The 14818-nt window shown below is 36.9% G+C and overlaps 1 protein-coding gene and 1 non-coding gene across 2 annotated transcripts in view; one reads left to right on the forward strand and one right to left on the reverse strand.

Moving 5' to 3' along the window:
* The window catches only part of Ncoa3 (nuclear receptor coactivator 3), a 123324-nt gene that overhangs the window by 18680 nt on the left and 89826 nt on the right, over positions 1–14818 (reverse strand). Inside the window, exons 4-14 of the mRNA XM_077799731.1 lie at positions 14446–14547; positions 13406–13578; positions 12623–12723; positions 10597–10771; positions 9489–9677; positions 9219–9320; positions 5687–5827; positions 5247–5394; positions 3824–4215; positions 2816–3684; positions 1556–1691 (exon numbers count right to left, since the gene is read on the reverse strand). Coding sequence (XP_077655857.1) covers positions 1556–1691; positions 2816–3684; positions 3824–4215; positions 5247–5394; positions 5687–5827; positions 9219–9320; positions 9489–9677; positions 10597–10771; positions 12623–12723; positions 13406–13578; positions 14446–14528 — 2509 coding nt within the window. The 5' untranslated portion in view covers positions 14529–14547. The remainder of the gene's footprint in view (positions 1–1555; positions 1692–2815; positions 3685–3823; positions 4216–5246; positions 5395–5686; positions 5828–9218; positions 9321–9488; positions 9678–10596; positions 10772–12622; positions 12724–13405; positions 13579–14445; positions 14548–14818) is intronic.
* LOC113184344 (U6 spliceosomal RNA) lies at positions 7016–7118 on the forward strand. Its single transcript, XR_003300982.1, has one exon. It is a non-coding gene; the product is annotated as a U6 spliceosomal RNA (small nuclear RNA).

A 14818-nucleotide genomic window follows, 5' to 3' on the forward strand; every position in this document is an offset into this window, starting at 1 on the left:
AAAGCCTGTATTTCAAATAAAGTAGAAACCACAACTTCAATGTTGGCCCAAGAGCTGGGCACTCTTTATATATATACACATATAGCCTGATATGGTCATTCATATTCTGCTTTACTCCATATTGAAGAATTTGCGAGTCTGAGATTAGCTGAGAGATAGAATGCATGCTCAGCAGGCATGAGGCCCTGGGTTCAAGAGGAGGAGGGAGAGAAAGGAAGAGGAAGGATCACCAATGTTTTAAACTCCTGGAGAATATTTCAGATGAGTACTCATTAAGTATATTCTGCTTATATTTTGCAATTAATATAACCAGTTATTATTATCTAATCAAAACAATAAAAAAATCCTTCTAAACTTTCTCTTTTCTTTTCCAATCTATTCAACTATCTATTTTAGTTTAGAAAACACTGCCACTAAAAATCAATAAGACCGTTCTGAATACTTACTTGTAAATTATTCCTTTTCAACTGATACACACAACATACCAAGTGACAGAAAACTTGGAATGGAACAACCATTTGACCCAGCTACCCTACTCTTTGGTTTATACCCCTAAAGGACTTAAAATCAGCATACTACAATAAAAGACTTAAAATCAGCATACTACAGTGATGAAACCACATCAATGTTTATAGCAGCTCAATTCACAACAGCTAAACTATGGAACTAGTGTAGATGCCCTTCAACAGAGGAATGAATAAAGAAAATGTGGTACATATACACAATGGAATATTACTCAACCTTAAAGAACAATGAAATTATGGCATATGCAGGTAAATGGATGAAACTAGAGGATATCATGCTAAGTGAAATAAGCCAATCCTTAAAAAAAAAAAAAACAAATATTTTCTCTGATAAGCAGATACTGATCCATGGGGGTGGGGGGGTGAAGAAACTGTTGGTTTCTGTAGAGGGGAATGGGGGGAGGGGTGGGGCTATGGGAGTGAGAAGGACAGTAGAACGAGACAGATATTATTACACTACTGGAGTGACTAGGAGCACCACGTACAGCCAAAAGAATGAGAAATTGTGTTCCATTTATATATATATCAAAATGCATTCTACTGTCATGTATAACTAATTAGAATAAGTAAAAAGAAAGAAAAATCACAATAAGTAAATAAATAAATTGATGAATGAGTAAAACATACAGCAATAGGAAAGCACATAGGTAAGAATCCGAAAACGTCAAAAAAGAAAACTCTCCTGGTTAAATGACAAGATTTACTTAAATACCAAAGGACAGGTTTTAATCTACAATTTGGGTTGTTTTTTCAATCCAATTCTCTGAGGCTTAAGGAAAACATATGCCATGGTACCAGCTACTCAAATGAATATCAAAGACGAACATTTTCTCATAAGTACCATGATTACTGGCATAATAATTACAAATTTTCTCAAAAAGAAAAAACATGCAAAAAGCTTTTTAGAACTCATATATTATGAATCTGCATAAGAAACTGATACGTAGAGCATGTGTTCTGAAGTTATAAATGTTATTTAGATCCTGGTCTTGGTGTGAGCATCCATACATATGCAGCTAGTTCTTCCTTACCCAGAGAATTTGTTCCTTGGAACATTGGTTGCTTGGTCCCTAGATGACTGCCATTTGTGGATATGGGATTATTATAAAAGTCAGAACTAGTCAGATCACCCAGAATAGCATCTAGATTATCCAAGTCTCCAGATACCTGAAAATAAAAATTTAAGAATTAACCTGTATGCAACACAAGATGTACAGCTACAAATATATATCAGAAGAAAACACATGAGATAGGAGCAAATGAAATACAATAATTACCTGAAATTATTAGGCCCAGTTTAAAGGTTGTTTTCTTATGACTCTCCCACCCCTAATCTTCTTCCTTAAAATTATGAACAATTTGAACCACTGAGAAAAATTACTGATTTGGGGTGTTCAATAGAGCATTGTTTTTCCCCTTAGGCTACGCATTTAATTTTCACACTGGAAGATATTTTCCAGCAGTCACTAGGAGAGAACTGATCCCCTTGGCTGACAGAGGTCTGCTCTACACATACCTTCTATAAACAAATATGATTAACAGTAAACACATAAACACATGCTTATGTTCAACAAGATAATTTGGGGCATGATCTTTAAAAAGGCTTTGGTCAATAAATCTGGTGAACAATATGTTAAACAAAGTAAAATCCATACTCTAACCAGAAGACTTTGGCAAGTCTTGCCTTTGCTCAGGTTCATATTACACCTCCTAGAGCAAGGTTCCTCCAGTGAGGCTGGAAAATGTTGACCCAGAATATGATCATGTACATGAAACTTCAAAACTCTGATAAAAATCAAAAGTCTTTTGTTTTTTTTCTGATTAGATCTATCATACCATTGGTGGCCCAATCTACTCATCTCAACACCTCCATGAAAAAAAAAATTTAATGGACAAATTTTCAAATTGTCCATTAAAGAATCAGTCATGATTGTGGGGTTGTGGCTCAGCAATAAAGTGCTTGCCTCGAACGTGCAAGACCCTGGGTTCGATCCTCAGAACCACATAATAATATGACTAAAATAAAGGCACTGTGTCCAACTACAGCTAAATATTAAATATTAAATAAATATTTTTTAAAGAATCAGTCACATTTCAGAAGAAACGTATATTTCTCTGTTGCAATATTTTACTGATGTCCAAAAAATTATAAAGAAATGAAAGCTCACTATTAACTTTCCTTAAATAAATCTTAAATTAGAAAATAAGAAATAAAATGTATTGTATACAAATTCTAACAGAAATGATAAGACAGATGACTGAGCTGGAATATAGGGAAAAAATAAAATTACCTCTTCACTTGTTTCTGTCTTAATTTTCGAGTCTTTTTCTTGACCTGAGCTGGGAATGGTGGAGCTGCTGCACTGACTCATTTTATTGTCCATTCCTTCCACCTGGGGCTGGGGTTCTTTAGAGAGCGCATCACTAGGATCATCCCTGTCCAGTAGGTATCTAAGAAGTGCATTGTTCTCCTTCTTCTTAGGACTTAGCTGCTCCTGCTTGACATTTCCTTCACCACAAGTAGTAGTACTGCTGGTATCTTTCCCAGTGGCTTCTGCAGTAATCTTGGCTACCTCAGCTGGTGAATTCCCGTTCTGCAGCAACTTGTGCAAAATACGGTGTTTCTCTTGCAACAGTGACCCATGCATATTGGATGTGGAGGACACTCCTCCTGATGTTGAGGAGGAGACTCCAGAGGGGCTGGTGACACTAACAGAAGAGTCTTTACAACTTGAATCCAAAGGGGAGTTGGTCAAGGAAGAATGACCTCGGTCATCAGAAGAGCAGGTCAGTAACTGCAGTAACTTTTTATGACCTTTGCTTTCCAAAGGACCCCGTTGATTCTCTGACCCTTCACCACTGCTCTCCTTACTTTCTTTGTCATTGAGGTGATCTCTGCTATTTGACTGACACACTGAGCTCTCTACCGGATTTTGATCACAGTACAAACCTAGGGGACTCTTGGAATCTTGACTGGTAACTTTACTTGGTTGTGTTATATTCATATTGGGCGAGTTATCCAACTTGGGGCCTGGTGAAGACAGAGTAGATAAAAGGGAGGTGCCCACACCCTCACTGATGGCTTGCAGGGCACTGAGAGAGCTGCTAGAAAAGTTGTGGCTCCCAGTACTGCCAGAAGACCCCATAGGAGAGTGCACACCTGGATTTGTTGGAGAAAAAACAAGAGGTGCTATCAGACTAAAACAAAAGGCTACGTCAAGGTTTCTATTATAAAACTAATTCGCTGTATAAGAATTGAAATGGTATAGAAAGAAAAAAGAAAATGCTGAGATGGATACCTGCAACAGGAGAAAACTGGTGTGATGTCATCTTCGGGCTCCCACGATTTCGAGGAGAAATCATGATGTTCTGCTGGTTGGAGCCAAGACCTGGACTGCCATGTGGGGGGCTACCCATATTGAGCCCATAGTTATTATTCTGGTAGGAAGATGGTGACTGCACGCCTGGCCCAGGGGTCAATGAGGCTATGTTACCGGAAGCCCCATACCTCGTTCCACTTATCTGCCCTGTGGCGTTGGGGTCTGTCAAGCCGTAGGCCCTGCTGCTCAGCATCTGTAATCCTTGGTTTGGTGACATATTCATGCCTCCTACTGAACTGTTGCATCCAGCTACAGGAGGTCTAATGCCTTGTCCCACAGGATTTGGGTTTGGTCTATACCCATTCTGTTCTCTGCAAAGAAACAGAATATCAAACTTTTACTAAAAAGTACAGGCATGCATTGAAGCCCTGAGTAAGATTTAGGGAAAGTGAAGTGTCCAGGAACATAACTTCTTTTAGGCACCACTCTATAGCTGGTGACAAATCCAATTTAGACACTGGTCACAAATTATCCTAGTAACATATTTTTTAATAAGCCAAAGAGTCTAAATAAATCATAGCACCATACCACTGTGAGGAAGCAACAGCTATGTTAATTGCAACCTCAGAGGCTTTACTAGAGTTGCTACATATCCAGAGTTTACCTGGAAATACTTGCAAACTGCTCAAGATAATAGTAAATGAACAACACAGGAAGGTTAACAACATCAGTAGTCATTATCCTTTATTCTTAAAGTGTACCTTCCAATTTTAAATTCATTTCTTAAAAGCAATGTAATATATTATCTTAGAAATGAAAGGTAATCAGCGGAGCACGGTGGCACACGACTGTAATCCCAGCGGCTCAGGAGACTGTGACAGGAGAACTGCAAGTTCAAACCCAGCCTCAGCAATTACACAATGCTAAGCAACTCAGTGAGACCCTGTCTCTAAACAAACTACAAAATAGGGCTGGGATGTGGCTCAGTGCTCAAGTGCCCCTGGTACCCAAAAAAAGAGAGGAAAAAAAAAGAAAGAAAGGTAATCAGAGGTAATCTGGTTTTATGTGCTCTTATGCACCAGCCCTCCCACCCTACTTCTGACTAGGAAGTATTTAGTTAGTAAACAAATACTCATTTGTAGAATGGGATGCTACACATATGTAATTTAATGTGTCACAGTATACCTAAAAAGAATAAAAATAACAAATGTTTTAAATACTCATTTTTACATAAAATATAACCCTAAAGGAAATAGAATCTATGAATCTAACTCACCTCACCAAATTCAACAGCCTGCCTGGTTTTTCTCTCATTAAATTTCCACTCTTCTTACAGTAATAATAAAGCATCCTGAAAACATGGTTGCATTTAACATGCAAATACTCGGTAATTCATCATTACCTCTGAAGAAAGTGGGTTGAGACAAAGCCATGGCGGTCATTTGTCACAGGATTCCGAAAGAGCTTGCTTTTTGTTTGTGCAGTCACTATAGTTCCATCAGCCAACGAGAATCGATACACTGGGGTTTCCGCGTGGCCATGAATATAAGCTGTAGGAAAAATATACTATTACTACTAACTACAGTTGGCAAAACAAGTACACATAAGGAGAAGAGAGGAAGGAATTGTATATATCAATGCAAAGGGTTTTAAACCAGTGAAAGAGGTTTTTTCCAGGTTAACCTCTATGTATGTAACAACTCTAGTAAAATTATCAACAAAATCTAAGTATGTTCACTTCTCTCCCCCACGCCCACAAGATGACCACCATGGTGCAAGTGTAGTGCTTTACATATACCCAACATAATGATGAAACCAAGAATCAGCCCCAAATATCTTTACCTTCTTGATAGTGACGTTTCTGGGACCATGACTGGCCATCATTAAGACTGAAAAATCTCTGGATACACCTTCGGATTATATCTTCAAAACCAGGCCTCATGGAGGATCTCAGTGAATTTGTGTCTATATTGACCACCTTCCCTATTGTACAAAAAATAAAGTTTTAAATCCCACCCACAAGTATTTAACACTGCCTAGCCATTGATTAGCTCTAAAGAATGAAATACAAGATCTTTACTTTCTCTGGTCCAAGTTTCTGTTATGCATCTTTTCTCCTTAAGAGCATGGTCCTACAGGATACTCTCACATCGATCTACACATTCTGCTGTGGGGTATGATATGTATTTGTCTTAATCCTGTTCCTGATGCAAAACTCCTAAAATTCTTGAATTTCTTACTAAGAGTCTTTCTGAACATTTTAATGATTCATAAGGAGTTTCTCTGATCATCTGCATCTATTCTAATAAGGTGATTTAGTATGGTACTCCTAGATAGCCTTGGATTGGGGCTGGTCACTAACAGGACAAAGTGATTACAGGACTGGAAATTTCAACCACTTCCACTGATTCCACAAGGGAGGTGGGGTGTGTCCTAAAAACAAAAGATTTGAGGAGCTTCCAGTTTGGCAAATACATCAAGGTAAGGGGAAGATGGTAAGTGTCTGGAGAGGGTATGGAAGCTCTCAGGGAGAATAAAACTTAATAAATCTGCAGAACAATGAAGTTGCATTTAACAATTCAAACTAATTACCCAGGATGTCCAGAGCAAAAAATGGGTGATCAACTTCTATGACATGGATCTTGGTAAAAAAAAAAAATGTGTTCCATGGTCAAAAATTGGGAGATTACGATTGAACCTCATGTTGATGTCAAGACTACCTATACCTGCCTATCTATTCTGTGCAGGTTTTACTAAAAAATGCAATAATCAGAACAAGGAGACCTCTTACATTCACCACCGTATGACTACAAATCCTAAAAATGTGGAAATCATGACTAAAGAGGTACAAATACTTGTAAGAAGTAGTTAATAAGTTGATTCCAAACTGTTCCGTTGATTCATTCTCTCTGTATGTGTAATAGAAAACATGCTGAAGAAAACCAAGTTTAAACTGAGAAAACTCACAGAAATTCATAGCGAAAGGTAGTTCTGGGAAAGCTACTAGAGGGGAGAAAGGTACTAATGCAAAATGAGCTAACAAAGATAAAATCAGTAGTCCAAGAATCTGGGAATCAAACCCAAGGCCTTGAGCATGCTAGGCTCTACCACTGAACTACACTCCCTATTCTTAAAATTCAGAGTTTTAATGGTGACTAAAGAACCTTATGCTTGCTCTGGCAGCACCCATATTAAAGTTGAAATGACACAGAGAAGATTAGGATGGCCCCTGTGTGAGGATTACATTCAAATTTGTGAAGCATTCCATATTAAAAAAAAAATCTTAATAGTGCAAAGGAATGGGGGAGACATGACTCTGAAGAAAGATCAAATACATTACAGGAAACAGTAAATAACTGTGCCTTGTGTACACAAAATAGGAAAGATCTGTCCTCAAACACTTCCTCTGAGCTTAGCCCTGAGACACACATCAAACATATAATAGAAGCTCAGAAAGAGTTTTACTGAATGAAACACATCAGGGACAGAGGAGAAAATATCTCTGTAGGTAAAAAAAAAAAAATTGTTGAGCGCCAACAAACCTGCTGTAAAACACAGAGTAACTGGAAGGCACCAATTATAATTTGCAAAGATGACTCTTAGTTCTACATAATATTATTATCCAGACAAAAGGACTTGATTTTATTGTTTGGTGATTTCTAATTTTTATAATAAACGTATTTTGCTTTTATAATAAAAGAAAGCACTAGATAATTTTTAAAGATGCTACTAAGTTATTTAGAGAGAAAATTAAATCAGCCAAATCGTAAGAAGTGTAGAGAAAGGCCCACTCTAAAATAACACAAAAATGCCTGTTACCATATTTATTAGAAGGCAAGTAAATACAGAGAAAATTTTCCAATATAAATTAATATCCATTGATGTAAACATATTGACAATTCAAAACACAAATTTCATTTTTGCTACTTCTTTCACTTGTGATAATCAATACCAAGCATCCTCAAGACAACTGGGCATGACATAAGGAGATCAAGTGACTGTAAAAATAACAATTTATAAAATATGATATGTGCATTACATGTGTGTACATAGATATATGATACACACACACACACCTATAATAGCCAGAGCTATGCTTTGTTTAAACTACTCCACTTGATTAAATCATTTATTGAGGGTTCACAATCGGTGTATAAAATCAGTGTTACACAAAGCCAAAACTATAGACTTTTAAGTCAAGCAGACACAGTGCAAATTCTCTTATTAGCCATGATCTTGGACAATAACCCAAACATATCGCCAGACTTCCATTTCCAATCTCTGAGATGATGCAGGTATGACAAACACTTCACATCATACTTAGAGGTTAAATGGTCACAAGAGCAACCCTGAAGATGAACACAAGTAATATTTCTACCAGTTTAAGTTGTTCCCCAATGTACCTTCTCAACAGTAATGTCTTTAACTCTCAAGTCCCACATTGCAGACCGAGACTGCAACTCAACCAGGCACAGTGGATCAAACCTATAATCTCAGCAACTCTAGAGGCCAAGGCAGAAGGATTTCAAACTCAAGAATAGCCTCAGCAACTTAGTGAAGCCCTAAACAAATTAGCAAGAACCTGCCTTAAAATAAAAAAATAAAATGGACTAAGGATTTAGCTCAGTGATGAAGTGTCCCTAAGTTCAATCCTCAGTACCCCCATACACACACACAAAAAAGATTGCAGCTCATTTTGATGCCAATAATTATATAATAACTCTTATTAAATTACCTGTACTTTTGAAAACTTCTTTCTTTTAATACATAATTTTGAAGCTAAAGAAATACTAACTTATGGTATAAAATGCTATTTGGAGCTGGGCACAGTGGTGAACACCAGTAATCTCAGTGGCTCAGGAGGATTGCGCATTCAAAGCCAGCCTCAGCAACATGGAAGCACTAAGCAACTCAGTGAGACCCGCTCTCTAAATAAAATTCAAAATAAGGCTTGGAGAAAAAGCCAGATGCCCCTACTTTTGCTTTTTAATTTTTTTGCTTGGGGGATTTTAAGTGACAAATAGATTCAACACAAATGCCAAGAGTTTTAGTGAAATTAATTCCCTTAGGTCTATGTAAGAAACACAGGATATAATATACTTAAAACATCCATCACGGGGCTGCAGTTGTGGCTCAGTGGTAGAGCACCTGCCTCACATGTGTGAGGCACTGGGTTCAACCCTCAGCACCATATAAAATAAATAAAAATATTTTGTCTATCTACAACTAAAAAAAATTTTTTCAATTCATCACAAAGGATATAAGCATTAAAATGATAATGTACACTAAGTTAACTTTTTAACAATTTCCAAAATGAAAACATACAAAACACACACACACACACACACACACACACACACACATACAGTTTTACCTGAAAGATCATGTCTAGTAATAAAGCTCTCAGGATTTGACTGAAATGTTCTTTCTCCTGTAGTAATGCGACGAGCCACACAGATCATACAGGACTGCAAATCTACAATCAAAAATTTGATCAAATAAGGATTCTATTTATCTTGGGACATATCTATTACAGGTGAACAATGACATGAACTACAGTATGAAGTTATTTACAGCAATGGAAGCCATACGCTCCAAGTTTGCTGCTGTGTTTCATAAATATCATAAATCTGATTGCTCTTACCTTCCCCCTCCTCCATCATAGCTCGTGGCTGAGACAAGGCAAAGCACTGCATTGTTTCGTATCTCTGGCGCATTTCAGGACTGGTATTCATGTCTTCCAGAATATCGTGTGTTGTTTTCATCAACATACGGCAATTAAATGTATGGCTTTTTTGTCTCTGGGTTTCACTTGTCCAGGAAACTCCATTAACTTTGGAAAAATAAGTGGAAATAACTTTTTAAAAATCTAAAAACTCAATCCAAGAGTATCATCAAGAATTCATGCTACGGGTAGCAGAGTGCTTACCTAGCATGCACAAGACCCTGGATTCAAAATGGAAAGGAAAGGGGCTAGGGTGCAGTTTTAGTGGTAGAGCGCTTGCCTAGCAAGTGTGAAGTACAGGGTTCAATCCTCAACACCACATAAAAGAATAAATTAAAAAAATAAAATCACTAAATAAAAAATAACTAAAAATATTTTTTAAAAAAGGAAAGGAAGAAGAAGGAAGGGGAAATGGAATGAAAGGAAGGGGAGAAAGGAGGAAAACAAGGGAAAAACACAAAAGAAAGAAAAAAGGGATTCAAGTGATAAACCAGGCATGATGGTGCAGACCTATAATCCCAGCTACTCTGGAGGATTCACTTGAGCCCACCAGGTTAAGGCCAACCAGAGCAACATAGCAAGACTCTGCCTCCCCCAAAAAAATTCAACTATGTTTTCTCATTACATATACTTTCCATGGTAATGCCTATGCTAACATTTTAGAATGGTAATATAAAAAACATTTGAATAATTTCAACTTCAACAGAAATATCACTGTATATTTTTAATGTTTTTTTTAGTTGTAATCAGACATAATACCTTTATTTCATTTATTTATTTTTTTGTATGTGGTGCAGAGGATCGAACCCAGGGCCTTGCACCTGCGAAGCGAGTGCTCTACTGCTGAGCCACACCCCCAGCCCCTCACTGTATATTTTGACCCCATGAAATTTACTGAGACCATATCTAAAAATTTAATTAACCACTTACCTCTAATCCCTACATTTCTAAAAAGTATATTCAATTTTCTTAGAAATCATTTTTTAAAAATTGTTTAAATATTTAGAAAATCACATTAAGAGCCTACCTGTAGATTTTGGTAAGTTTTTAAGAAAATCCTTTCTATCTTCTTCATGCAAAATATTATACACACTTGTGTTAACCAAGTCCTCCTGTTTATATTGCAGGTATTGTGTGACATTTTCTGACACAAATACAATGTTTCCATCTCGATTCACCACGAACAGGAAACCATCCAATGCCTAAAATGGGATGTTAACATCTATTAATTCCTATTAATTAATATGTTAATACCTATTATAGACCAAACTGTATCCCCTCAAAATTCATATGCTGAAGTCCTTGCCCTCAGTGTGACTGTTTTGAGGGGGGGGGGGGTAATTAAGAATAAAGAGGTCATAAGGGTGGGATCCTAATCCCATATGACTGGTGTCCTTATAAGGAGAGAGGAAGAAAATACCAAGGATACACACAAAAAGAAAAGGTCACATGAAGGCACAGTGACAAACAAAGGAGAGAGGACTTAGGAGAAACCCATCCTGCTAACACCTTTATCTTGGACTTCCAGCGTCCAAAACTGCAAGAATAAATTTCAGCTGTTTAAGCCTCCCAGTCTGCGATCTTCTGTTTTGGTAGCCTTACAAGACTAAGACAACAGCCTTATTACTAAGTAGGACTTGCAAACATTTGGGGGGGGGGGGTGCTAACAATAACTACAAACAAGCATAAGCCACCAATTCTATTAACATTAACAACATTACTACAGGACTTAAGAAGAGTAAAAAGAACAATTTGGGAGGAAAAAAGATAAGTAGTATCCACATAAATCTCAATTAATGTATAACCTATTTTTTTTTAAGAACTGCATTTTCAAAGGAGCTTTTAAAAGAGAAAATCATCCTCCGTTCCTTCCTCTCTTCCATTTGATATCAAATCATACCACAGAAACTAACATACTATTCCTTAATAAAAACTTAGAGAGGAAACAAAAACTTGAGCAGATAAAAAGCAGTTGGAACAAACTAGCTGAAAACAAGATGACAAGTAAACTTGATGAAGGGATCAGCCCCTGCCTTGAAGTAAAGCACTCTGTGTTGAGAGTGATCAGATCTAAGACAACTACTCAAAAAACAATGCATATTTTATTTATTTTTTTTTTATTAACATTTATTTATTTTTTCTTAGTTCTCGGCGGACACAACATCTTCGTTTGTATGTGGTGCTGAGGATCGAACCCGGGCCGCACGCTTGCCAGGCGAGCGCGCTACCGCTTGAGCCACATCCCCAGCCCCCCCCCTTTTTTTTTTTTAAAGAGAGAGAGAGAGAGGAGAGAGAATTTTAATATTTATTTTTTAGTATTTGGCGGACACAACATCTTTGTTGGTATGTGGTGCTGAGGATCGAACCCGGGCCGCACGCAACAATGCATATTTTAAATGTTATAAATTTATCAAGAATATGGAACCTGAAGGCTGGGGTTGTCAACTCCGTTTTAAAGCATTTGCCCAGCAGGCATGATGAGGCCCTGGGTTCAATCCCCAGTGGTACAAAAAAAAAAAAGTGAAAAATGAAAAATAAAAACTGTATGCCATATGATCAAATATGCAAAAATGCACAAGACTAAACTAAAATGCATGCAAATATTGCCTCTATAAAATACTTTGTGAAATTACAGTTACCATTTCTCTCCTACTTCTGTGTGTGTGTGTGTGTGTGTGTGTGTGTGTGTGGTTTTTTTTGAGAATTTTTTTAATATTTATTTTTTAGTTATTGGCAGACACAACATCTTTGTTTGTATGTGGTGCTGAGGATCGAACCCGGGACGCACGCATGCCAGGCGAGCGCGCTACCGCTTGAGCCACATCCCCAGCCCTGTGTGTGTGTTTTATATCAGTTTGCAACTCCATTTTTATTAAGGGGACAGGACCTCCTGAGCTATGTTACATTGTAATTGTTACTATTATATTCTGAACATTGATTTATGTTCTCACAGAAAGAAATGTTTTCTACATGTTCTCATTTCCTAACCAAAATTTTCTTTTTATCTTTTTTACTTTATGTTATAACCAAAGTGCAATATATTTTATATTTACCTGAAGTAAAAGTGGTCCTAAAGAGTCTTTATCAATAACACCTTGTCCTGTAGAAGACACATCCGCTTTCTGAACATCATCATCACTAGAAATAGCTTTTCCTGGAAAGACAAAAGGCAGCACTATGCGTAGCACAGATATCAGCTGTAGATTAAATATACCTTCAAACGGTTCTCAGAAAACACACGCGCGCGTGCACACACAGGCATGCCCACATTTTATTTATATATATATATATATATATATATATATATATATACAGAATATTTCCTGATAATAAAATGCCACAATTTAAAATATTAAACTTCGTATTTACTCAGGAAAGCAGAAGATACCTAAATTTTCTTCCACTAGTACTAGCCGTTGGCTTCCTGAAATGACGTTAACTTTTTTTTTTTTAATTAGTTGTAGATGGACACAATACCTTTATTTATTTTTGTGTGGTGCTGAGGATCAAACCCAGTGCCTTACTCATGCTAGGCGACTGCTCTACCCCTGAGCCACAACCCAAACTCCCATGCAGTTAACTTTTAACAGCGACACTGGCCTTCCAATTCTTTGTTAACTATTTCCTAAAAAAAAGCTTTTGTCCATTATCGTACCCTCTAGCCTCAATCATTTGTAGTGCGCCCCCCCCCCAAAAAAAAGTAGCAACACAGCAAATACAGGGGCTGGGGCTTGCAAAAAGCCCTGGGTTCTGTCCTCTGAACCCACCCATACACAAAAATCAACACAGCACAAACTCCTTCCAAAGACTTTAGAGTTTTTCTTACTTTGTATTACCTTGCTCTTTTATTTGACGTATCTGTCTTACTGTTTCCTTTAAAATTGCACATTTATCTGGTTTGACGTTGAAATTGTCAATATCACTAAGATTTGCAGATATCAGTTCAGCCAATTCTTCAATATATTTACTCTCCTGCTCTCGTCTCCACTTTTCACCACTGCAGGTAAGACTAACAAGAGAGGAGAAAAGCCATGTCACACCTGCCACAAGAGCTATAAGCAGAGACAACCCCCACACACTATTACTTTCATGTGTAAAGGAACTAAACTCAGCCAACAGGAACTATGAAAACATTGTTAATGGAGAAGTAGCACAACACAGTAGAATTTCATGCAAAGCTAAATTCAATTGCACCTTTTTATTAGCCAGGTGGCCTTGGGAAGAGCAAGCCTCAGTTCCCTCACCTGGAAGGCAGGAACAATCTTTACCTTGTAGAGGTAAACAACTAACAAATAATAACAAAAACAGGCACTTATTATTAATGATGAAGCTTTATGAATTACAGATTTTTTTATTTTTTCAACTATTACTTTAAAGTTAACATTAGCTTTGGCAAATATTTTAAAAATTACAGAGCAGTACTACACAGATTACAGCATTTTAGTTCTGATTTTGTCAAGCTTCTAATTTCATTCAGGAAAAAGAAAGTAATGTAACCTTTAAATGCCAAAACATGAAACTTACAACATATTCTTAAAGGATACCAAAGATTCTTACATATAATACAGTCACCTATTCCTAACTCCTATACCGTCCATCCAGAAATTCTTTTTAAAGTAACAGACTATTAAAATAATATTCTGCCTTCTGTCTGAATCAGTGATTCCTCTGATGTGAATCTTTGATTCTTTCATATCATAAAGATGTCCACCTCGTCTTCATTGCACTTGATATAAAGCAATATCACATTTAAGAAAAAAATTTTAATCTAATGAGAGAATGTAAATAACAAAGTTGAAATGGTATCCTTAAACTAAACAAAACAGAGGGGAGAAGGGAAGGGCTGTGGGGAAACATCTGGAAATAAATCACCTACCCCTGTCCTGGAGTATCACATGGCAATTTGCGTTTTCGTGAGTCACTGGCCAGTGGATCCAAATTTTCTCCTAACCCACTCATCCTGATTATACATTAGTGACTAAGAAAGAATGACGACAGATAAAAGCATTATAAAATATCCATTTCTCCATGAAAATGTCATTATAATTGCATGCTATAATTCAGAAATACTTTCTCAATATTCTTTATCATAAATCAGTATAATTAAAAACCTCAAAATTCATCTTTCACATTAATTATGCAGAACATCCAATCTCAAGACAGAAATGTTTCAGGCCCTGTTTAAAATGTGCATATTAAATACTTCAGAGTATAAGGCATTTTATTCATATTTAGTAACACAAGACTGC

The sequence above is a fragment of the Urocitellus parryii genome, chromosome 6 (genome assembly GCF_045843805.1).
Source record: "Urocitellus parryii isolate mUroPar1 chromosome 6, mUroPar1.hap1, whole genome shotgun sequence".
NCBI classification, from domain to species: Eukaryota; Metazoa; Chordata; class Mammalia; order Rodentia; family Sciuridae; genus Urocitellus; species Urocitellus parryii.